The 26,079-nt window shown below is 48.2% G+C and overlaps 1 protein-coding gene across 1 annotated transcript in view; it reads left to right on the top strand.

The window, feature by feature from the left end:
- LOC125456016 (guanine nucleotide exchange factor VAV3) overlaps nt 1–26,079 on the top strand; it is a 196,626-nt gene that overhangs the window by 163,536 nt on the left and 7,011 nt on the right. Inside the window, exons 20-26 of the mRNA XM_059648207.1 lie at nt 3,794–3,930; nt 9,223–9,288; nt 11,803–11,837; nt 15,197–15,313; nt 18,495–18,582; nt 19,768–19,897; nt 21,324–21,407. Coding sequence (XP_059504190.1) covers nt 3,794–3,930; nt 9,223–9,288; nt 11,803–11,837; nt 15,197–15,313; nt 18,495–18,582; nt 19,768–19,897; nt 21,324–21,407 — 657 coding nt within the window. The remainder of the gene's footprint in view (nt 1–3,793; nt 3,931–9,222; nt 9,289–11,802; nt 11,838–15,196; nt 15,314–18,494; nt 18,583–19,767; nt 19,898–21,323; nt 21,408–26,079) is intronic.

Genomic DNA, 26,079 nt, shown 5'->3' with positions numbered 1-26,079 from the left:
TACACCTTCCTCCAAATCATTTACATATATCACAAAGAACAGTGGTCCCAGCACAGATCCCTGTGGAACACCACTGGTTACAGGTCTCCAATTTGAGAAACTCCCTTCTACTACTACCCTCTGTCTCCTGTTGCCGAGCCAGTTTTTTTATCCATCTAGCTAGCACACCCTGGACCCCATGTGACTTCACTTTCTCCATCAGCCTGCTATGGGGAACGTTATCAAACGCCTTACTGAAGTCCATGTATATGACATCTACAGCCTTTCCCTCATCAATCAACTTTGTCACATCCACAAAGAATTCTATTAAGTTGGTAAGACATGACCTTCCCTGTACAAAACCATGATAATAAAATGTGAGGCTGGATGAACACAGCAGGCCAAGCAGCATCTCAGGAGCACAAAAGCGATAGGGTTAGGGTTAGGGTTAGGTGCTCCTGAGATGCTGCTTGGCCTGCTGTGTTCATCCAGCCTCACATTTTATTATCTTGGAATTCTCCAGCATATGCAGTTCCCATTATCCCTGTACAAAACCATGTTGCCTATCACTGAAACGCCCTTTTTCTTCCCAATGGGAATAGATCTTTTCCCTCAGTATCTTCTCCAGCAGCTTCCCTACCATTGACGTCAGGCTCACCGGTCGATAATCACCTGGATTATCCTTGCTGCCCTTTTTAAACAAGGGGACAACATTAGCAAGTCTCCAGTCCTCTGGGACCTCACCCGTGTCTAAGGACACTGCAAAGATATCTGTTAGGGTCCCGGCTATTTCCTCTCTCGCTTCCCTCAGTAACCTGGGATAGATCCAATCCGGACCTGGGGACTTGTCCACCTTAATGTCTTTTAGGATACCCAACACTTCCTCCTTCCTTATGTCAACTTGACCTAGACTAAGCAAACATCTATCCCTAACCTCAACATCCGTCATGTCCCTCTCCTTGGTGAATACCGATGCAAAATACTCGTTAAGAATGTCACCCATTTTCTCTGACTCAGCGCATAACTTCCCTTCTTTGTCCTTAAGTGGGCCAATCCTTTCTCTAGTTACCCTCTTGCTCTTTATATATGAATAAAAGGCTTTGGGATTTTCTTTAACCACGTTTGCCAGCAATATCTCATGTCCTCTCTTAGCCCTCTTAATCCCTTTTTTCAGATTCGCTCTACATTCCCGATATTCTTGCAAAGCTTCGCCTGTCTTCAGTCGCCTAGACCTCATGTATGCTTCCTTTTTCCTCTTGGCTAGTCTCACAATTTCACCTGTCATCCATGGTTCCCTAATCTTGCCATTTCTATTCCTCATTTTCACAGGAACATGTCTCTCCTACACGCTAATCAACCTCTCCTTAAAAGCCTCCCACATATCAAATGTGGATTTATCTTCAAACAGTTTCTCCCAATCTACATTCCACAGATCCTGCCGAATCTTGGTATAGTTGGCCTTCCCCCAGTTTAGTACTCTTCCTTTAGGACCACTCCTATCCTTGTCAATGAGTATTGTAAAACTTACGGAATTGTGGTCGCTATTTCCAAAGTAGTCCCCTACTGTAATATCAACCACCTGGCCGGGTTCATTCCCCAACACCAGGTCCAGTATGGCCCCTTCCCGAGTTGGACTACATACATACTGCTGTAGAAAACCCTCCTGGACACACCTTACAAATTCTGCTCCATCTTGACCCCTAACACTGAGTGAATCCCAGTCAATGTTGGGAAAATTAAAATCTCCCATCACCACCACCCTGTTTCTCCTACACCTTTCCATCATCTGTTCACATATTTGTACCTCTATCTCACGCTCGCTGTTGGGAGGCCTGTAGTGCAGCCCCAACATTGTTACTGCATCCCTCCTATTTCTGAGTTCAGCCCATATTGCCTCACTGCTTGAGTCCTCAATGGAGCCCTCCTTCAGTGCGGCTGTGATATCGTCTTTGACCATTACTGCAACTCCTCCACCCCTTTTACCTCCCTCTCTATCCCGCCTGAAGCAGCGATATCCTGGGACAACTAGTTGCCATTCATGCCCTTCCCTCAACCATGTCTCAGTAATAGCAATAACATCATTCCTCCAGGTACCGATCCAAGCCCTAAGCTCATCTGCCTTGCCCACTATACTTCTCGCATTAAAACAAATGCACCTCAGATCACCTGTCACTTTGTGTTCATCATCTGCTCCCCGGCTACTATTCCCTTTAGTCACACTGACTCCATTATCTAGTTCCCTACAGGCTTTCATTACCACCTCTTTTCTGTCCAATATTTGGTTCCCATCCCCTGCCACATTAGTTTAAACCCTCCCCCACAGCATTAGCACAAGCACCCCCAAGGACATTGGTTCCAGTCCGGTTCAGGTGTAGACCGTCCAATTTGTAATATTCCCACCTTCCCCAGAACCGGTTCCAATGTCCCAAAAATCTGAACCCCTCCCTCCTGCACCATCTCTCAAACCACACATTCATCCTGGCTATTCTTTCATTTCTGCACTAACTAGCACGTGGCACTGGTAGCAATCCTGAGATTACTACCTTTGAGGTCCTACTTTTTAACTTGGCTCCTAACTCCCTAAATTCTGCTTGTGGGACCTCATCCCGTTTTCTGCCTGTATCGTTGGTGCCTATATGCACCGCGACAACTGGCTGTTCACCCTCCCCCTTCAGAATGTTCTGCAGCCGATCTGAGACATCCCTGACCCGTGCATCTGGGAGGCAACATACCATTCGGGAGTCTCGTTTTCGACCGCAGAACCGCCTATCTACTCCCTTTACAATTGAATCCCCAATGACTATTGCCTTTCCACTCTTTTTCCCACCCTTCTGTACAGCAGAGCCAGCCACGGTGTCATGAACCTGGCTACTGCTGCCTTCCCCTGGTGAGCCATCTCCCCCAACAGTATCCAAAACGGAATACCTGTTTTGGAGGGAGATGACCGCAGGGGACACCTGCACTGCCTTCCTGCTCTTCCTCTGCCTTTTAGTCACCCATTCCCTTTCTCCCACCGCAATCCTAATCTGTGGTGTGACCAACTTGCTAAACATGCTATCCACGACCCCCTCAGCATCACATATGCTCCAAAGTGAGTCCATCCGCAGCTCCAGAGCTGTTATGCTGTCTAACAAGAGCTGCAGCTGGACACACTTCCTGCATGTGAAGGAGTCGGGGACATCAGCCCTGTCCCTGAGCTCCCACATTGAGCAAGAGGAGCACGACACGGGTGTGGGATCTCCTGACATTATTAAACTTAACTTCGATAAATGAAAAAGGAAACAAAAGGTTTTTGGCAATCACACGATATATATATAAAGAAACGTGAAACAGAAAAAGCCTTACCCCCACCAAGTCTTTTTTTCTTGGTTAGAGGAGGAGGGCGGGTGGGAGACACGACACGTGTAGTGTCTCGCATTCAGCCGCTGCCCAAATAAATGAAGACCTCGCCCGCTCGAGGTAAGCTTTTTAAAGTGGGAAAAAAACGTTACCTTCCCGGCAGCCTCCTGGTGCTCTCTCTGTCTAGCTGTCTCGCTCTCCTCATGAAAATGAAAATGTCCTGATCTGGGCTGTATCTGGCCTGAGAGTGTGGTCTAGGGTGGATCATTGGGAGCTTTCAAAAGACAATTGGTAACCTGAAGCAGACGAAAACACAGACTGTAGATATGGAGGGAGTCACGGTGAGGGGGAAGGTTTCGTTTGGTACAAAGTGAGTTGTTCTTTCAGAGAGCAAGCACCACCTGATGGGCTGAATGGCCTGATGTATTTTTTTAGGCATTCTGTAACAGCTGACAGAGCTCCTTTCTGCTTTCAGGGTTACCAAAGATGCAAGTGGTGAGGCGATACAATGGAACCCCCCAGCCGCCTGGGAACACAGGCCCTGCCTTACTCATGCAGCTTGGGGACATTCTCGAGGTGATCTGTGCTGAAGCCCACTCCACCTGGTGGCAGGTAGGAACACCCTTCTCCAGAATGACCCACTGAGGCCAGACTGGCTCTGTCTGTTACTACACTCCCTGGTATAGAGTGCAAATACCCCAAAACATTCCAAATCCAAATCCCATTCCAGGGAATTCGCTACAAAGTCTGCGTGAAGAAGTTGCCCCTCAAGTCCTTCTTAAATCTCTGACCTTCAACCTCTAGTTTTCAATTCCCCATTCCTGGGAAAAAGACTATATACATTCATCCTATCTATGTTCCTCATGATTTTACACACCTCAATAAGGTCACTCCTCATTCTCCTACATTCCAAGGAACAAACTCCTATCCTGGCCAACCTCTCCCTATAACTCAAGCATACTAGCCCTAACAACAGTCTTATAAATCTTCCTTGCACACTTTCCAGTATAACTATGTCTTTCCTATAACAGGGTGACTAAAACTGTACACAATACACCAAGTGCGGCCTCACCAATGACTTATACAACTGTAACATAATGTCCCAACTGCTAATCTCAATGCCTTGACCAATGAAGGCCAGCGTGCGAAATGCCTTCTTCACCATCCTGTCTACTTGTGACATGGCTTTCAATGAACTACGTAATTGTACTCCAATGTCCTTCTGTTCCACAACGCTCCTCAGGACCTTACCATTTACTGTATAAATCCTGCCTTGGTTTGACTTTCCAAAGTGCAACATCTCACATTTATCTGTGTTGAATTGTATTTACCAATCCTCAGCCCACTTCCCCATCTGATCAAGATCCCTCTGTAAGGAGGAGGTACAGTGGGAAACAATTTGTAGCGTTTCAGGTTTAACCACACCTTGACACCAGGTTCTTTCTGACCTGCTGTGCAGTTGTGATGACCTGTGGCGATGTCTCCCAGAATTCTGCTGCTGTGACTCTCAGCCACCTTCTGATTCACTGTCAATTGTCTGAAAAACCCCTCTGGTTCACTAATATTCTTTAAGGAAGAAAACTTCCATCCTTACCTGATCTGGCCTACACGTGACTCCAGACCCACAGCAACGTGGTTGACTCTTAACTTCCACTCGGGAGAATTTGGGATGGGCAATAAATGCTGTCCGGCCAGTGACTGCCGCATCCTGTGAACATACAGAAGAAAGTCAGCAATTCTAGACTGGTTTAAGGAGAATGTTCTGCAGCAAAAGCTTTCCATTTGTGTGAGAAATGAGCCTTGGTGAGATTGTGACAGAGGTTTGCTGTCACTGGGTGACAGTCTCAGGGATAGAGGTCGCTGTCTCCTGGCGTGTGAGCAGGTTAATGGTAGACCCCGGCAGAATTGCACAGCCATCAGGTGTCTTCCAACAACACAGGACAATGTTCAGCCTACCTGTTTAAGCTTGGTGACGGGATATCTTTCAGAAATCATGATCTGAGACTGAAAATATCAACAATTCTTTAGGTTTGGGGGTTGGCGGTTCATTTAATACATTTAGCAAGATTTAATTAGGGGTGAAACAGGTTTATTAAATTGCATTAAGGTCTTCTTTTTATTGGAGTGAAAAAGGATGAGAGGTGACTTGATAGAGGTTTACAAGATGATGAGAGGCATAGATAGAGTGGATAGTCAGAGACTTTTTCCTGGGGCAGAAATGACTATTCCGAGGGGACATAATTTTAAGGTGATTGGAGGAAGATATAGGGGAGATATCAGAGGTAGGTTCTTTACTCAGAGAGTGGTGGGTGTGTGGAATGTGCTGCCGGTGGTCGATAGTGCAGTCAGATACTTTAGAGACTTTTAAACGACTCTTGGCTAGGCACGTGGAGGATAGTAAAATGTAGGGTATGCAGGGTAGATTGATCTTAGTAGGATAATAGGTCAGCACAACATTGTGGGCTGAAGGGCCTGTGCTGTGCTGTGTTCTATGTTCTCAGGTATTTGATAGCACAGGAGTTGATGCTGGTTGTGTGGTTGATGTAACGTACCCAGTTCTGTGAATTGTGTTTGATAATGTGTCCTACGCTGAGCTTGTCTGAGACTTATAGAGGGTCAGGAACAATCACAGCACAGAGTCAGCTGAGCAACAGGAGGCAGAGAACAGTAACATTCGGTTGTTTCTTGGTTTGGAGGAAGATTTATTTTGGGATTGCTGAGGGTTTCCCTCAATCACTATGAAGGGTCAATACAAGAGCAGGCACTGCCCAGTCTTGACATTTCCAGGTGGCACTGAAATGAAAAGATTGCAAACTGTGAGGGGTCAGTGAGAGGCTTCAAGAGGACACAGAGACAGGCTGGTGGGGCTGACAGGAGATATTTAAAGCAGAAAATTGCAAAAATTGTACATTTGCTTCAAAAGAACCAGGAGCTCTGATATCAGATAGAATAGAATAGGAATTGTCACTGTATTTATGAAAATACAGTGAGATTTGTATAAACATAGAACATAGAACATTACAGCACAGTAAAGGCCCTTCGGCCCTCGATCTTGTGCCAACCTGTCATACCGATCTGAAGCCCATCTAGCCTACACTATTCCATGTACGTCCATATGCTTATCCAGTATAAGTTGCCATATTCATCACCATTTTAATGATAAAAATTATAAAAAGAAATAATTGAGGAAAAGCTTGGTCAAAGTACATCTTCTGTTCGATCTGTGGCTCCTGGGTTTGTGAAGTGTATGGAGAATGATAATCTGGCACAGAGCAGCAGCTGCAACTGGAGGATTGTGTCCTGTTTGCATACATACTGTCCTTGCAATGCGGAAACAGGCCCTTTGGCCCATCGAGCCCATACTGACCCTCTGAAGATCATCCCACCCAGACCCAACTCCATCACGTCCCCCAGCTCTATCCCTATCATGCCACAGTTATCAAGGCTATCCCAGCCTGCAGCCACACTTGAGGAAAGATGAGAAGGCATTGGAGCAAGTGCAGAAAAGGTTCTGGCTCCAGGGATGAGGGACTTCAGGTAAACACAGTGAAAACCAGCAGCGATCAGGGCAATCAGAGATGAAGGGTCGAGGCCCAAAACGTCAGCTTTTGTGCTCCTGAGATGCTGCTGGGCCTGCTGTATTCATCCAGCTCCACACTTTGTTATCTGGGATTCTCCAGCGTCTGCAGTTCCCATTATCAGTGATCAGGACAGAGTAGATTGGGAGACACTGTTCCCATGGGTAGAAAGATCACGAGTCACAGTGTCTAGTGGTCAGAAGCAATGTGATAGGAGAGATTTCTTTTCCATACAGCGAGTGGTTCAGGTCTGGAGTACACTGAGACTGTGCCACCGGCTTGTTCAGTTGAGGCTCTCAAGAGGGAGTTGTATCATTATCTGAATGAAATTGATTTGCCAAACTGCGGAAAGCTTTGGTGGGGGTGTGGGGGGGAGGTGCACAGCAAAACTAACTGAAAGCTCTTCATGAGTTTCAGAAAGGACACGATGGTCTAAATTGTCTCTCTTAATCCCACAAGCAAGAGATGATGTTAACAGCTTTGATCCTTGTGATATCCTGGTTTGTGTATGTGTCTATCCTGTGTCTTCATAATCCTGTGTTATTGAGTGAATGTTCCGGTGTGTGTGTGTGTGTGTGTGTGTGTGTGTGTGTGTGTGTGTGTGTGTGTGTGTGTGTGTGTGTGTGTGTGTGTGTGTGTGTGTGTGTGTGTGTGTGTGTGTGTGTGTGGATGTGCAAGTGGGTGTGTATGTGTGGATGTAAGTGTGTGTGTGTGTGTGTGTGTGCGCGCGCGCGTGTGTGGATGTGCGTGTGTGTATGTGTGTGTGTGGATGTGGAAGTGGGTGTGTGTGTGTGGATGTAAGTGTGTGCGCGCGCGCGCGTGTGTGGGTGTGTGTGTGTGTGCCCGTGTGTGCATGTGTGGGGGTATATATGTGTGGGTATGGGTGTGGGTGTGGGGAGGTGGGTGTGGGCGTGTGTGTATGTGTGTGTGTGTGTGTGTGTATAAGTGTGTGTGTGTGGATGTGGTTGCGTGTGTGTGGGGGTGTGTGTGTGTGCTTGTGTGTGCCTGTGTGGTGGTGTATATGTGTGGGTGTGGGGGTGTGTGTGTGTCTGTGTGTGTGGATGTGGGTGTGTGCATGTGTGGGGGTGTATATGTGTGTGTGTGTGGGTGTGTGTGTATGTGTGTGTGTGTGTGGATGTGGGTGCGTGTGTGTGTGGGGGTGTGTATGTGTGTGTATGTACATGTGAGCGTGTATGGGTGTGTGTGCATGGATGTGCGTGTGTGTATGTGTGTGTGTGGATGTGGAAGTGGGTGTGTGTGTGTGGATGTAAGTGTGTGTGTGTGTGTGTGCGCGCGTGTGTGGGGATGTGTGTGTGCGCCCGTGTGTGCATGTGTGGGGGTGTATATGTGCGTGTGTGGGTGTGGGTGTGGGGATGTGTGTGTGTGTGTGTGTGTGTGTGTGTGTGTGTGTGTGTGTGTGTGTGTGTGTGTGTGGATGTGGGTGTGTGTCTGTGGATGTGGTTGCGTGTGTGTGGGGGTGTGTGTGTGTGCTCGTGTGTGCATGTGTGGGGGTGTATATGTGTGTGTGCGTATGTATGTGCGTGTGGATGTGGGTGCGTGTGTGGGGGTGTGTATATGTGTGTGTGTATGTACATGTGTGTGTGTATGGGTGTGTGTGCATGGATGTGCGTGTGTGTGTGTGTGTCTGTGTGGATGTGTTTGAGTGTGTGTGTGTGTGTCTGTGTTTGAGTTTGTTTGTGTGTGTGTGTGTCTGTGTGTGTTTGAGTGTGTGTGTGTCTGTGTTTGAATGCGTGTGTGTGTCTGTGTTTGAGTGTGTGGTGTGTGTGTGTGTGTGTGTGTGTGTCTCTGCTCGTGTGTGCATGTGTGGGGGTGTATATGTGTGTGTGTGGATGTGGGTGCGTGTGTGCGCGCGTGTGTGGGGGTGTGTATATGTGTGTGTGTATGTACATGTGTGCGTGTATGGGTGTGTGTGCATGGATGTGCGTGTGTGTGTGTGTATGTGTGTGGTGTGTGTGTGTGTGTCTGTGTTTGAGTGTGTGTGTGTGTCTGTGTTTGAGTTTGTTTGTGTGTGTGTGTCTGTGTGTGTTTGAGTGTGTGTGTGTCTGTGTTTGAGTGTGTGTGTGTGTCTGTGTTTGAGTGTGTGGTGTGTGTGTGTGTGTCTGTGTTTGAGTGTGTGGTGTGTGTGTGTGTCTGTGTTTGAGTGTGTGTGTGTGTCTGTGTTTGAGTGTGTGGTGTGTGTGTGTGTGTCTGTGTTTGAGTGCGTGTGTGTGTGTGTGTGTGTGTGTGTGTGTGTGTGTGTGTGTGTGTGTGTGTGTGTGTGTGTGTGTGTCACTGTGTTAGTTAAACATCTGTCTCCTTGTTTCAGGGTAAAAATCTGACAACGAGGGAAATTGGATTTTTTCCAAGTGACTCAGTGAAGCCCTTGCCCTGTGTAAGTAAATACATTTCCTACCTTTAGCAATATCGTCCTTTTCGGGGGCAGCAGCCAGGCATTCATTGTCTGCGAGGGACAGTGTGTCACCAAGCGGGGGATGAGAGAGAGAGAGAGAGAGAGAAGACCAGAAACTTGTGGTCAAAGAACAAAGAACAAAGAAGCCTACAGCACAGGAACAGGCCCTTCGGCCCTCCAAGCCTGCGCTGATCGAGATCCTCTGTCTAACCTGTCACCTATTTTCTAACGGCCTGTGTCCATTTGCTCCCTGATAATAAAATGTGAGGCTGGTTGAACACAGCAGGCCTAGCAGCATCTCAGGAGCACAAAAGCTGACGTTTTGGGCCTAGACCCTTCATCAGAGAGGGTGATGGAGTGAGGGTTCTGGAATAAATAGGGAGAGAGGGGGAGGAGGACCGAAGATAGAAAGAAAAGAAGATAGGTGGAGAGGAGAGTATGGGTGGGGAGGTAGGGAGGGGATAGGTCAGTCCAGGGAAGACGGACAGGTCAAGGAGGTGGGATGAGGATAGTAGGTAGGAGATGGAGGTGCGGCTTGGGATGGAAGGAAGGGATGGGTGAGAGAAAGAACAGGTTAGGGAGGCAGAGACAGGTTGGACTGGTTTTGGGATGCAGTGGGTGGAGGGGAAGAGCTGGGCTGGTTGTGTGGTGCAGTGGGGGGAGGGGACAAACTGGGCTGGTTTTGGGATGCGGTGGGGAAGGGGAGATATTGAAGCTGGTGAAGTCCACATTGATACCATTAGGCTGCAGGGTTCCCAGGCAGAATATGAGTTGCTGTTCCTGCAACCTTCGGGTGGCATCATTGTGGCACTGCGGGAGGCCCATGATGGACATGTCATCTAAAGAATGGGAGGGGGAGTGGAAATGGCTTGCGACTGGGAGGTGCAGTTGTTTATTGCGAACCGAGCGGAGGTGTTCTGCAAAGCGGTCCCCAAGCCTCCGCTTGGTTTCCCCAATGTGGAGGAAGCCACACCGGGTACAATGGATGCAGTATACCACATTGGCAGATGTGCAGGTGAACCTCTGCTTAATATGGAAAGTCATCTTGGGGCCTGGGATAGGTGTGGGGGCAAGTGTAGCATTTCCTGCGGATGCAGGGGAAGGTGCCGGGTGTGGTGGGGTTGGAGGGCAGTGTGGAGCGAACAAGGGAGTCACAGAGAGAGTGGTCTCTTCGGAAAGCAGACAAGGGTGGGGATGGAAAAATGTCTTGGGTGGTGGGGTCGGATTGTAGATGGCGGAAGTGTCGGAGGATGATGCGTTGTATCCGGAGGTTGGTGGGGTGGTGTGTGAGAACGAGTGGGATCCTCTTTGGGCGGTTGTGGCGGGGGCGGGGTGTGAGGGATGTGTTGTGGGAAATGCGGGTGACGCGGTCAAGGGCGTTCTCAACCACTGTGGGGGGAAAGTTGCAGTCCTTGAAGAACTTGGACATCTGGGATGTGCGGGAGTGGAATGCCTCATCGTGGGAGCAGATGTGGCGGAGGCGGAGGAATTGGGAATAGGGGATGGAATTTTTGCAGGAGGGTGGGTGGGAGGAGGTGTATTCTAGGTAGCTGTGGGAGTCGGTGGGCTTGAAATGGACATCAGTTACAAGCTGGTTGCCTGAGATGGAGACTGAGAGGTCCAGGAAGGTAAGGGATGTGCTGGAGATGGCCCAGATGAACTGAAGGTTGGTGTGGAAGGTGTTGGTGAAGTGGATGAACTGTTCGAGCTCCTCTGGGGAGCAAGAGGCGGCGCCGATACAGTCATCAATGTACTGGAGGAAGAGGTGGGGTTTGGGGCCTGTGTAGGTGCGGAAGAGGGACCGTTCCACGTAACCTACAAAGAGGCAGGCATAGCTGGGGCCCATGCGGGTGCCCATGGCCACCCCCTTAGTCTGTTGGAAGTGGGAGGATTCAAAAGAGAAGTTGTTGAGGGTGAGGATGAGTTCAGCTAGGCGGATGAGGGTGTCGGTGGAGGGGGACTGGTCGGGCCTGTGGGGCAGGAAGAAGCGGAGGGCCTTGAGGCCATCTGCATGCGGAATGCAGGTGTATAGGGACTGGACGTCCATGGTGAAAATGAGGTGTTGGGGGCCAGGGGATTGGAAGTTCTGGAGGAGGTGGAGGGTGTGGGTGGTGTCACGGACGTAGGTGGGGAGTTCCTGGACCAAAGGGGAGAAAATGGAGTCCAGATAGGTATTTGCTCCCTGTCCACCCATGTACCTGTCCAAATATATCTTAAAAGACGCTAACGTGTCTGCGTCTACCACCTCCGCTGGCAACGCGTTCCAGGCGCCCATCACCCTCTGCGTAAAGAACTTTCCACACATATCTCCCTTAAACTTTCCTCCTCTCACTTTGAACTCACTTTGGTCCTTTGATGTTGGTGGGCGAGGGGTCTGCACTACACCCCCTTGCAATGACCATGACTGTGGGGACGGAGCAGTATGGCCCCAGTGTGCTGTGAGCTGATTTTCTGGGATTACTGTTCACTGACTGATGTTCCTCATTCTGTCCTCAGGTCCCAAAACCCACAGATTACTCTGCATTCCCGTGGTATGTATCTGTGATCCAACAGATTGTCAAACTGATGACTGTAAAAACAAGGAGGTTTGATTTCCTGAGATTGATGAATAACCAAGCAGATTAAAGGGTGTCAGTTCATTGGAGTTCATAATTTGCTTGGCCCAGTTGAGACTGGCATGAGCTGAAAGGATCACCACCATTTATGGTCAGTTTAATGAAGTTGCTGTTTGTAGGATTATCCAGTGAGTGAATCAGATCATCCTTGACCAGCTGCCTCATTGTGTCCAGGTCAGGAAACCGTGAGGAGCCTGAGCGAAAAGAGGCACATTCCAGAGTGATTATAGAATCCCTACAATGTGGAACAGGCCATTCGGCCCAACCAGTCCACACCACCCCTCCGAAGAGCATTTCCCCTACATTTCCCACGTCTAACCCACCTAACCTGAACACCCCTGAACACTACAGGCAATTTGGCACGGCCAACCACCGCAGCCTGCACATCTTTGGACTGTGGGAGGAAACCGGAGCACCTGGAGGAAACCCACGCAGACACGGGGAGAATGTGCAAACTCCACACGGACAGTCGCCTGAGGCGGGAATCGAACCCAGGTCCCAGGCGCTGTGAGGCTGCCGTGCTAACCACTGAGCCACTGTGCCAATGGGGATCAACATTCCAGTGTGATTGTGGGTAGTCTATGGAGTAGGCCCCTGGAGAGAAAGTAGAAACTGTTCATGTTGATTCATTTGAGATGGAAACAGCACCAATTCCTCACAGGAAATCACACTCTGTTCTCCAGGGCCTGAGTAATTGAAGTTGAAATGTGTGGATATTACAGCCAGTTCAGGAGGAACAGGAACAAAAACAAAGTTGCTGGAAAAGCTCAGCAGGTCTGGCAGCATCTGTGGAGGAGAAAACAGAGTTAATGTTTCAGGTCTGGTGACCCTTCCTCAGAGCTGGTGGTGTCTGGGAAAATGTCAGTTTATGTGCAGAAATAGGGTATCGGGATGGGTTGGTGAGTAAATGATACAATAAAGGACAGATCCCAAAGAGAGAGGAGAAGAACAGTTGGATAGACAAAGGAGTTGACCACTAGCAGGCTAGGACAGTGAATAGCTGTTAATGAGGATTGTTAGAGGCTAACAATAAGTAGACTTATCACATAACCTGCTATTACACAGACAGAGGGCCGCACTGTCAGAGGGTCAGTGCTGAGGGAGTACCCACTGTCTGAGGGTCAGTGCTGAGGGAGTACCCACTGTCTGAGGGTCAGTGCTGAGGGAGTGCCACAGTGTCAGAGGGTCAGTACTGAGGGAGTGCCGCACTGTCAGAGGGTCAGTACTGAGGGAGTGTCGCACTGTCAGAGGGTCAGTGCTGAGGGAGTGCCGCACTGTCGGAGGGTCAGTACTGAGGGAGTGCCGCACTGTCAGAGGGTCAGTGCTGAGGGAGTGCCACACTGTCAGAGGGTCAGTACTGAGGGAGTGCCGCACTGTCGGAGGGTCAGTACTGAGGGTTTGCCGCACTGTCGGAGGGTCAGTACTGAGGGAGTGCCACACTGTCAGAGGGTCAGTACTGAGGGAGTGTCGCACTGTCGGAGGGTCAGTACTGAGGGAGTGCCGCACTGTCAGAGGGTCAGTATTGAGGGAGTGCCACACTGTCAGAGGGTCAGTACTGAGGGAGTGCTGCACTGTCAGAGGGTCAGTACTGAGGGAGTGCAGCACTGTCGGAGGGTCAGTACTGAGGGAGTGCCACACTGTCAGAGGGTCAGTACTGAGGGAGTGTCGCACTGTCGGAGGGTCAGTACTGAGGGAGTGCCGCACTGTCAGAGGGTCAGTACTGAGGGAGTGCCGCACTGTCAGAGGGTCAGTACTGAGGGAGTGCTGCACTGTCAGAGGGTCAGTACTGAGGGAGTGCAGCACTGTCGGAGGGTCAGTACTGAGGGAGTGCCACACTGTCAGAGGGTCAGTACTGAGGGAGTGCCGCACTGTCAGAGGGTCAGTACTGAGGGAGTGCCACACTGTCAGAGGGTCAGTACTGAGGGAGTGCAGCACTGTCAGAGGGTCAGTACTGAGTGAGCGCCGCACTGTCAGAGGGTCAGTACTGAGGGAGTACCCACTGTCTGAGGGTCAGTGCTGAGGGAGTGCCACAGTGTCAGAGGGTCAGTACTGAGGGAGTGCCGCACTGTCGGAGGGTCAGTACTGAGGGAGTGCCGCACTGTCAGATGGTCAGTACTGAGGGAGTGTCGCACTGTCAGAGGGTCAGTACTGAGGGAGTGTCACACTGTCAGAGGGCCAGTACTGAGGGAGTGTCGCACTGTCAGAGGGTCAGTACTGAGGGAGTGCCGCACTGTCAGAGGGTCAGTACTGAAGGAGTGGCACACTGTCAGAGGGCCAGTATTGAGGGAGTGCAGCACTGTCGGAGGGTCCGTACTGAGGAAGTGCCGCACTGTCAGAGGGTCAGTACTGAGGGAGTGCCGTACTGTCAGAGGGTCAGTGCTGAGGGAGCGCTGCACTGTCAGAGGGTCAGTACTGAGGGAGTGCCGCACTGTCAGAAGGCCAGTACTGAGGGAGTGCCGCACTGTCAGAGGGTCAGTACTGAGGGAGTGCCGCACTGTCGGAGGGTCCGTAGTGAGGAAGTGCCGCACTGTCAGAGGGTCAGTACTGAGGGAGTGCTGCACTGTCAGAGGGTCAGTACTGAGGGAGTGTCGCACTGTCAGAGGGTCAGTACTGAGGGAGTGTCGCACTGTCAGAGGGTCAGTACTGAGGGAGTGTCGCACTGTCAGAGGGTCAGTACTGAGGGAGTGCCGCACTGTCAGAGGGTCAGTACTGAGGGAGTGCCGCACTGTCAGAGGGTCAGTACTGAGGGAGTGTCGCACTGTCAGAGGGTCAGTACTGAGGGAGTGCCGCACTGTCAGAGGGTCAGTACTGAGGGAGTGCCACACTGTCAGAGGGTCAGTACAGAGGGAGTGTCACACTGTCGGAGGGTCAGTACTGAGGGAGTGCTGCACTGTCAGAGGGTCAGTACTGAGGGAGTGCCGCACTGTCAGAGGGTCAGTACTGAGGGAGTGCCACCTGGTGGTCATACTTCAGGCAGCAGCAGTTTAAAATGAGGGGAGTGTACTGTGGTGGTCCTGTCTTATAGTTATCCAAGATAGAGCATTATTTATAAATAGTCTTTCTGTGTGTTTTAGTAGTTTGTGGGATCCTGTTGTGCACAATTGTTCAGCTGTTTTGCACATAATAACAGGGACTGTAGTGCCATGTTAATAGTGCATCCTCTGTTGTATTCAGAGATGTTGAAAGGTGGTGGGAAAATGCGAGTCTTTCTCGGCTGATTGTGAAAATCATTCCAGCGATAAACCATCACTGAAACAGCTTCTGTTATTGGCCAGGTACGCAGGGCCAATGGAACGGCTGCAAGCTGAGAACGAGCTGATCAACCGTGGCAGCAGCACCTTCCTGATCCGGCAGAGGGTGAAGGAGTGTGGGGAATATGCCATCAGTGTCAAGTGAGTCTTTGTTGAATGGCACAGTTTGTGTTGTTTCTGACCCCATTCCGCACCTAAGCAAGGACTTAAAGAGAAGAGAAATTGCTCGGGGTTCAGGTCATTAGGGAGTCAAGCTGTTTTAATCATTGAAGTGAACTTGTCAAGAACTACAAAACAAAATCTAAACCAGGGAATGCAATGCCAAAGGAGGTGCAGGAGCAGAGGGAGTTGGGATGGTATGTGCTGAAGGTCCTGAATGATCCTGTTACAGGTGGAGATGTTATGACCCTTTATTCTGAGATTATTCCCTCTGGCCCTACACTCTCCTACAAGGAGAAATGACAGCTATCAGGGGTAAGCTGGCAAGCTGCATAGAGACCTAACTTAGCCATAGGAGGCATTGGGTAACTGTGGAAGGATGCTTTTTGGAATGGAGGTCCTGCACTAGTGGTGTTCCACAGGGATCAGGGCTGGGACCCCTTGCTGTTCGCAGTCTACACAAATGATTTGGAGGAAAATGTTACTTGTCTACTTGGTAAGTTTGCAGACGATACAGAGATTGGTGGAGTTGCAGATAGTGAGGAGGACTGTCAGAGGATACAGCAGGATAAAGATCAGTTGGAGGCATGGGCAGGAAAATTGCAGATGGAGATTAATCCAGACAAATGTGAGGTGTTGCATTTTGGAGCATCAAATACAGGTGGAGATTATATAGTGAATGGCAGAATCCTCAGGAGTATTGGTATGCAGTGAGATCTGTATGTGTAGGTCCACAGATCACTGAAGATGCAGGTAAATAAGGTAGTAAAAAAGGCCTACGGCATGCTTGCCTTCATCAGAAGGAGCTGTGAGTATAAGGATAGACAAGTTACGCTGCAGCTTTTAGCACTTTGGTTAGGACACACTTGGGATATTGAGTACAGTTCTGAACACGAGACTACCAGAAGGATGAGAGTGTTTTGGAGAGGGTGCAGAAAAGGTTTACCAGGATGTTGCCTGGTATGGGGGATTTTAGCTATGAAGAAAGGTTGGGTAGACTGAGACAACACAGTGTGGAGCTGGAGGAACATAGCAGGTCAGGCAGCATCAGAGGAACAGGAAAGTTGGTGTTTCGGGTCATTTGTTTTCACTGGAATGCAGGAGGTTGAGAGGCAACCTGACAGAAGTTTATAAGATTGTGAATGGCATGGATAGAGTGGAAAGTATGATGCTTTTTCCCAGGGTGGAGGGGTCAATTACTCCGGGACACAGGTTCAAGGTGTGAGGGGGGAAGTTTAAAAGAGATGTGAGAGGCATATTTCTCACATAAAGGGTGGTGAATGTCTGGAATGCGCAGCCAGAGGATGTGGTGGAAGCAGGCACAATAGCAGCATTCAAGGAGCAGCTGGACGAAGACATGAATAGGAAAGGAATAGAGGGATACGAATCTTGTAAGTGTAGACAATTTTAATATGGAAGGGCAAAATGTGTCGGTGCTGGCTTGGAGGGCCGAAGGGCCTGTTCCTGTGCTGTACTGTTCTTTGCTGTTTCTCACCTTTTCACAAGACCGATGAGGAGGACTTTCTTCTCTCAGACAGTCATTAATCCGTAAAATTCCTTATCACAGAGGACCCTTGAAGCAGAGTCATTTAGTGTAATCGAGACTGAGAGAGACAGAATTTTAATCAGGAAGGAAATGAAGAGTTAAGGAGAAAAGGCAGGAGAGTGGTGTTGAGAATTATCAGATCAGCCATGATCTCACTGAATGATGTAGCAGACTTGATGGGCTGAATGGTCTCTTCCTGCTCCTATGTTTTGTAAGCTTTATTTATAAATGCCCTATTACATCCTTCATAATAAAGTCAAACATTTTCCTAGTAACAGCCATTAAACTCTTCAGCGTGTGGTTACATGTTTCTCGTCTACTTCCCCTTTAAAAATTAAAGTGTGACATTGGCAGTTTTCCAGTCCTCTGGGACTTTTCCAGAATCTAAGGATTCCTGGCAGATTATTCCCAGCTTCCACGATCTCTGTAACCACATCCTTTATTAACCATACATACACCTGATGATGGTTCAGGGAGTTCATAGCTCTTTTAGCCCTATTATATTTCTGAATACTTTTTCTGGTGCATCTAGTTTCCTTGACAGTGTGAGAGAAATAAAATTTTAAGGAGATTTAAAGATGCTGAGTAGTTTGTATCGGGTAAACATGGAGATGGCCTTTCCACTTATTGGAGAATCGATGGGTAATAAAATTACAATTGCTAATCAATGCAGTCTGGAAATAAATAGCCAGGGAGTGGTTCAAAGCTTGTGCCTGTGGAGATGGGTGAGGGCAATAGACAGTTGTGGGTGGGAGCTGTAACGGGAACAGAAAATAATGAAGAGCCAGATAAGATCCTGAGAATACAAAGGGTTTGGTGTAAACAGTAAACACTAGTACAGAGTTAGAGGGCTGAGTGGCCTCTTTTGAGATTCACACAGATGATCCCTGGAATGGTAGGCCTAACATATGATGAAGGGCTGAGGATCCTGGGATTGTATTCATTAGATACAAAAACAAAGTCGCTGGAATAGCTCAGCAGGTCTGGCAGCATCTGTGGAGGAGAGAAAAGAGTTAACGTTTCGGGTCCGGTGACCCTTCCTCAGAACTGGTGGTGGCTGGCAAAAAGGTTTAGAGTTTAGAAGGTTGAGGGGAGATCTAATAGAAACTTACAAGATAATGTATGGCTTAGAAGGGGTGGACGCTGGGAGGTTGTTTCTGTTAGGTGGGGAGACTAGGACCCGTGGGCACAGCCTTAGAATTAGGGGGGGTAAATTTATAACGGAAATGAGGAGACATTTCTTCAGCCAGAGACCGGTGGGCTTGTGGAATTCATTGCTACGGAGTGCAGTGGAGGCCGGGACATTAAATGTCTTCAAGGCAGAGATTGATAAATTCTTTATCTCATGGGGAGTTAAGGTCTACGGGGAGAGTGCGGGTAGGTGGAATTGAAATGCCCATCAGCCATGATTAAATGGCAGAGTGGACTCAATGGGCCGAATGGCCTTACCTCCACTCCTTTGTCTTATGGTCTTATGGGTTCTGAACCTCATCCTCATCACAGTTGCCCTGAAAAGTACTATGAGGTTCTCACAAGATTAAATAGATGTCACAGTTCCAGTTCTGAATGTGTGTGTGACCCTGTCTGCCTCACATCCATTTCTCACTCTCTGAACAGGTACAACAATGAGGTAAAACACATCAAAATCATCTCCAGAGATTCTTCATTTCACATTACCGAGAACAAGCGATTCCATGCTTTAACCGTGAGTAATGTTCAAGCCAAATACTTGTCTTCAGAAATAATTCTCTTTCGATATTCAGTGCAGGGACCTGAGTGCCAGTATTAATTGAGCCAGTATTAATTGAGCCAGTATTAATTGCCCATCACTAGGTGCCCTCGGGAGGGTGGCGAGCTGTGTTTTTGAATCGCTGCAATCCATGTGTTATAGGTAGATCAGCAATGTCTTTAAGAAGAAAATATGACCCAGCAACACTGCAGGAACAGCGATGTCCTTCCAAGTCAGAATGATCAGAGGCTTTGGAGGGATCTTGCAGGGGGTGGTGCCCCCACCATGTCCTTTTGGATAGAAGTGGTCATGAGTTTAGAAGGTGCTGTCTGAGGATCTTTGGGAATTTCCACAGTGTATCTTGTAGATGGTACACACTGCTGCTACTGAGCTTGGGAATCATGTTTATTTTGCCAGGGGACCGAGGGTTTCCATTGATGAACAGGAAAGAGGGTGGGGATAACTTCAGTGAAATGGAGGTGTTGTATGTGATTGGCTGTCAGTGTACTCCAAGGCTGATGGTTGATTTTCTGGTGTCCTGGACCCCAGCAATTTTAGGTGTGAGGAACATTCTTGGAGTCTCCTGCTGCGGTCACTCACTCATTTCCCCTGAACATGGAGCATTACTGATCCATGTGAACACAAAGACCGAGTTTTCGTCAGAGCCAGGGACTTGCGGTGTGTGTGAAAGCTGACCGCGTGTATCTGTAATGGTACGGGAGGTATAGCCTGGTACCTGGTGTTTTCAGTGATAGAGCTAACCGGACTGTAAAACGGTGTTAACATTGAGAAGGAGACGAGCACAGTGCTTCATGCTGTGATCCCCATGGTGGTAAGTATGGTGTACAGGGATCAGTGTCAGAGCACTGAGGAAGTCCTGGCATGTTGTACCCTGCGGGATTGTACAGTGTGAGGGCCCATTAAACAAGCCTGCTTTCACTGTTAATACACCAATGCAATGTTTAAAACGGCAAAGAGCTTCTGGGGAAAAAAAACCAGTCAGTTTCAAGACAGGAGGCAGTGAAATGAATTGCACAGCTCTTTCAAAGGGCTGGTCCAGGCACAATGGGCCGAATAGTCTGCTGGTGCCCTTTCATGTTTCATTGTGTAACACACCTGGTGATTGAACAGATTAATGACCAAAGTGTTATTTATTCACAGGAACTTGTCGAATATTACAAATATCATTCACTGAAAGAGGGGTTCCGCTCCCTGGACACAACCTTACGTTACCCCTACAGAGACCCTCAGGATGGCTTGGCTCAAAGAGCTCACCGTGGGCGGGGATCTTGTGAGTATTTACCCCTTAAACCGCTTGGTAATTATGATCTAAACAACTCAAATGGTGGAATCAGTCAAATTAGATCAGGTCCTCCCTGATCGGAAACCCTGAGCTCGAAGGGACAGGTTCCAGTCTGATCTGGGGATCAATATTCCAGTGTATTCATGGATAATCAGTAGAGGAGGCTCCCCAGAGAAACAGTGGTCAGTGTTCATGTTGCTTCATTCAAATAGAAATGAGAGTGATTTCTTGCAGGAAATCATATTGTGGCCTCCAGGGCCTGAGTAATTGGAGATGTAATGTGTGGAGATTACAGCGAGTTTGGGATAAACAGGGCACTTTGGATCGATGGTTCCCAAAGCTGCCCCCCGCTCTTCTGAGAGAGGTTTCCTCAGCTCATGTCTGAGCTCATTGAGGGATGGAGCACTCTGTCATCATTGGGTCTAATGATCTTCTCTGTATCCTTCCAATTTAGTAAATATGCTACCAAAGGGAGGATGATGGCCTAATGTTATCAGTGTTAGACTATTAATCGAGAGATCCAGGTTAATGTTCTAGAGACCTAGGTTCAATCAGATGGTGACATTTGAATCTAATAAGAATTTAAGAGTCAATTAATAGGAAAATGTCAAGTTTTAGGAAAATCCCACCCGACTCACTAATGTCCTCTCGGGAAGGAAACTGCTATCCTTTATGTGTCTGACATTCATGTGACACTAGACCACAACAATATGGTTGACTCTAAACTGCTCCCATGTGATATGTGATAAATACTGGCCGAGCCAGTTGCTCCCATAACCCATGAATGAACGACAAAATTGATGGTGGACGGTGAGTGAGAGGAATCTCACTGTTTCCAGGCTAGTGATTCCTATTGTTGTATCAGCTGGAATGATAGAGTAACACAGCATGGAAACAGGCCCTTCGGCCCAAACTGGTCCATGCTGACCATGGTGTCCACTCAGCCAGTTCCAATTGCCTGCATTTGGCCCATATCCCTCTAAACCCTTCCCTATCCACATACTGTCCGAATGCTGTTAAAATGGAGCTGTCAGCGATGGTGCCTGTAAATCTGAAAACAGCCCTGAGGCCAGAATGGGAGGATGCTGCAGAGAATTGTAGGGTTACAGAGAGAATGGAGGCTGAGGAGGTATTTAAAGAATGAGGAAAATTTTAAAATCAAAGCCTGTTGTTTAAGCTTTCGTGATATATACAGAGCAATGGTGAGGGCGAAACAGACACCAGTGTAGAGAGAAACATTTTGCAAATTAGGTACAACTGAGGGAATGACATTATTAAAAAGTTGTAACTGATTCAGCCCCATTCTGTTTGGCTTTTTTTGAACGTTTGCTTAGAAGTGAGTGCGTGTTTTCCAATGATGCTGTTTTCTTGTGTGTTTGTAATTAATTTCTCTTCTCTTTCATTCCTATCTTAGCTGCTTCTGTATTCTGTGGGTTTTCATTTGTAAATCCTGCCGGTTTCAGCTTTGTACCTCCTTCCTCGACACCCTTCTGGTCAGGTACAGCTCCCCCCCTCCAATTCCTCTGCTTTAATCTCTGACTTTGTTCGATGACTATTTGCTGTTTTCCAGAGAAAGATTAGCCTGAGATTCAGAACAAAAGTCTGCTGTACAGAGTCAGCCTGGTGCCTCAAGCTACATGCTATCCCAGCCAATACTCTCTTCCTCCATAGCTCTGTCCTCATCGTAGTGTGGAGCTGGAGGAGCACAGCAGGCCAGGCAGCATCAGAGGAGCAGGAAAGTTGGTGTTTTCAGAAGAAGGGTCCCAACCTGAAATGCCAACTTGCCTGCTCCTCTGATGCTGCCCGGCCTGCTGTGCTCCTCCAGCTCCACACCGTGTTATCTCTGACTCCAACATTGGTACTTCTTACTATCTCTCCTCATCATGCGCTTTTTCCTGATCGCTCCTTGTTTCCATCATGCTCTTTCTCTCTCTCGCTCTCACCCCACATCACTCTCTCCCTATCACCATCACTCTCCCTTTCTTGATCAGATTTCACACAACACCAAGTTATAGGTCCAACAGGTTTTTTTGAAATCACAAGCTTTCGGACCGCTGTTCCTTCATCAGGTGAAGTGAAGGGAAGAACAGGCACAGAATTTATAGGCAGAGAGACCAAAAGATCATAAAATGGTGTGAGAGGATGGTCAACAGGTTGAATGACAAGTGAAGGGATGACCAAAGGGATGATCTGATTAAATGAGGCAGCGAGATAATTACAAAAGAATAAAAATAAAGTGGCGCTGGAGACAGGCCAGATGACAGGAATAACACGATAGGTACAAGAGTCACACACCGAGGGTCTGACCAAAGTAGCAAGTAATCCAAAACTGTACAAACCCATTAAGGTAGAGAGATAACAATAATTTTCCAAGTGATGGTGTCAAAGCAGGACAGTAAGGAAGAGTTTACAGATACAGAGCAGTACGATGGGGTCACACGTAGTGCGACATGAACCCAAGGTCACAGTTTAAGCTGTCTTCATGGGTGTGGAACTTGTCCATCAGTTTCTGCTCAGTGATTCTGTGTTGTTGTGTATCTCGCAGTCTGCCTTGGAGGATGCTCACCCAAAGATCGGAGGCTGAATGTCCTTGACCCACTGAAGTGTTCCCCATTGGGAGGGAATATCCCTGTCTGGGGATCATTGTGCAGTGTCCAATCATTCTTTGTCATAGAGTCTGCACGGTCTCACCAATATACCGTGTCCCAGGGCATCCCTGCCTGCAGCATATAGGATAGACAACATTGGCCAAGTCACATGAGTATCCGCCGTGTACGTCGTGGATGGTGTTCCCACGTGTGACGGTAGTGTCCATGTCGATGATCTGGCATGTCTTGCAGAGGTTGCCATGACAGGGTTGTGTCGTGTTTGGTCGATGTTGTCCAGAAGGCTGGGTAGTTTGTTGTGAACAGTGCTCTGTGTAAGGTTTTACGGTTGTTTGAAGGTGAGAAATGGAGGTGTGGGAGAGATCTTGGTGAGATTCTCAACATCATTGACGACATGTTGAAGGCTGTGAAGAACATGATGTAGTCTCTCTGCTCTGGGGAAGTTCTGGGCGACGGAGGTTACTGTATCAGTTATATCCTGCGTCTGTCTTCTGAGGAGGTTGTTACTATTTTTTGTGATAGCACATTAGGAACGGGGTATGATGCCTAACTCATTGGTCAGTTCCAGAGAGCATCCTTAAAAATCTTTAGGTGTCCATCTCTTTCCTCCTTATCTGAGATGATCTGATGAATACACGGGACATGTCTTTGGGGGATGGCATCTTTAACATGTTTAGGGTGGTAGCTAGAGAGCTGCAGCATCGTGAGGTTATCTGTGGGCTGGTGGCAGAGTGAGGTACTGAGGTATCTGTCCCTGATGGAGATGTATGTGCCAGGAATGAGACTGATTCTGAAGAGTGGCCCATGGTAAATCTGATGGTGGGATGAATCTTGTTGATGTCATTGTGGAGTTGTTCCAGTGATTCCTCACCATGAGTCGAAAGGAAGAAAACATTGTCGATGTATCTGGTGTGTAGCATCGGTCAGAGGTTCTGTACAGCTACAAATTCTTGCTCGAATTTGTGTATGAAAATGTTGGCGTATTGGGGAGCAAACCCAGTCCCCGTGGCCATTCCGTGTGTCTGGATGAAGAACTGGTTGTTGAAGGTGAAGACATTGTGGTCGATGAAGAAGCAGATGAGTCGTAGGACGGTGGTGCAGAGTACTGAGGCTGTTTTAGTAATGCCATCGTCGTGGGGAATGCTGGCGTAGAGTCCATTGTGATGAGGAATGTTGACTGGTTGGTGGGTGGTGAGTATCTGTAAGAAATCTGTACTGTGATGACAGAAGCTTGGGGGCTCCTTGTACAAATGGGTTTCAAGATGCCCTCAACATAGCCAGTGAGGTTCTCACGCAGGGTGCCATTGCCTGGTACGATGGGACGTCCAGGTATATTGGCTTTGTGTATCATTGGAAGGCAGTAGAAGTCTCCTGTGTGAGAAGGACTTGGGATGGGAGTGAATAGGATACTCTGAAGGTCTGAATCAAAGGTCTTGATCAGCCTGTTCTGTTGGTTAATGTGTTCTTTGGTTTGATCAGCAGGTTCTGCTTGTATTGTTCCTGCTTGTTCATTAGTCTGTATACTTCCCTGCAGTATCCTGTTCTGTTCTATATAGCGATAGCTCCTCCTGTCCCTGCTGGTTTCACGATGGTGTGATTGGCCTGGAGAACGTGGATGACATTGTGTTGTGCCTGGGTGATGTTCTGCATTATCCTGTGAGCACGGCTGATGAATCTGGCGTTAACATGTTTCCCAATGGTTTGAACAGACATGTCACACCTCAGGCAGGGGCTTTCTGGAGGGGTCCAATTCAACTCCTTCTTCTTTGGTCACTGCATAGTGGGCTTCTCTGTTGACTGTCCCAGTTCATTGGTTGTCTCATTGGGTTCGCTGCTGACATCTTGTGGTTTGTGGAAGAATTCCCAGAGCCCCCGATGGAATCCTCTGTGACCCCCCATGATGCCAACGGGGGTCCATTTTGGTACAGAGGCACAAACTGAGCCCTCAGCTGAGAACATGTTTGGTTGAGTGTCTGGTTGACGGCTGTGGTCAGACAAGTTGATGATGGATCGCCCCATGATGGGACGAGTGGTACTGGAGGAGGTTTGGTTACTGCTGGTGATGATATCACGTTTCTCCTGTTTTTGGTGTGCATGTAGGTGGTGTGATTCTGTTGCCTCATCTCCATGTCAGTGCTTCATGGCTGGTCTGCTGTATCTTGAGCACAAGCTGAGAATACGGATTCTGTCTTGATTTCAAGATTGCAGTATCTGCTGTAGATCTGATTGAGGAGTGAGTGGGAGGTGTGACAGCAGAGTCTCTCAGCATAATCTATGTTGCAGTTTGACGACTGGGTTCAAGGTCTGTAGCCCATGTCTTGATCATTCTCTCCATCGCACTCTCTCTCCATCACTACTCCATCACACTCACTGTCTCACTCTCTTCTGCATAATTCTCTCTCTCTCTCCTCTCTCTCCCTCTCTCTCTCCCTCCCTCTCTTTCTCTCCCTCCCTGTCTGTCTCTGTCTCCCCATTAACATTGCCTCTGGCCACGTTTCTAATCTGAATGGGGAATATTTTCATGTGGGAATGGGTTTAAAATGCCCTCCAGGAGAAAGGAGAGAATGAGGCTTTGATTGTCCTGTTGTTTAATCTGTACTTCAGGGGCTGAGACATATTCCACTTTTTCTCCTCGCATGCTCTATGATCAGACGTTCTTGAGACTCTGCTTCTGTTGATAATTAATGTGAGATTTCACACCAAGACAGAAACCTTCTGCTTTCTGAGCTTTTTTACAGAACAAACCATCAGGAACTAAGTGTTGGATTTCTGTCATCATTTTGTGTGCTGCTGATGTCCACACGCAGAGCAAGAAGATCCCATCTTCACTCCCTACCGCTCACTGATCCAGGCATGTGAGACGCTCAGCCTGAGGACTGGGCGTTTTTGTTGCTGTCCTTATACTGAACACTGGAGGGCAGTGTTGCACATGCAATCAACCTCTCATTTTATCAGCCCGTCTTTGTCCAGAAGAAGGGACAAGGGGAGGCCATTTGGCCCCTTGAGCCTGCTCCACTATTCGGCTGGCTCATGGCCAATCCCCATGGGAGCAGCTTTGTGTAAGAGTCAGAGTGATCTTACCTTCTGAGGCTCCTCTTTATCCCGCACCTGTTACCACTCAGCAGCAAACTCTCCCAACACCGAATTCAAGTCTGTTACTTCAAATAGTCCTTCAGAGACTTCATTTAATCCAGCACAGTGGTGAGGATGTTCAGCCCATTCAGTCGCTGCTAGCTCTTTTGAGAAACAAGCCGGATAATCTCTCTCACCCAATCTTGTCCTCGTCTTACAGAAAACTTTTCTCCTTCCAGATATTTGCCCAGTTCCATTTGAAAGGATTTTATTGAATCTGTATGCACTGTCCCATCTACCAGTGCAGTCCCTATGGAAACATGGTCCTCATTTCCCCCTCTGAGGCTTTTCCCAATTTTCTTCCAACCTGCTCACAGACTCTCGAGCTCCTGGATACTCTGCTTCCTGATTTACTCAATCAAACTCTCTCCATGATTTTGAACACTTTAGTTAAATCCCTCCGAACCTTCTTTGCTCTAACCAGAACAATCC

Source organism: Stegostoma tigrinum, chromosome 8 (assembly GCF_030684315.1).
Source record: "Stegostoma tigrinum isolate sSteTig4 chromosome 8, sSteTig4.hap1, whole genome shotgun sequence".
Taxonomy (NCBI): Eukaryota; Metazoa; Chordata; class Chondrichthyes; order Orectolobiformes; family Stegostomatidae; genus Stegostoma; species Stegostoma tigrinum.
Note: the sequence above shows the minus strand (reverse complement) of the source record. Positions and strands in the feature narration are given on the sequence as shown.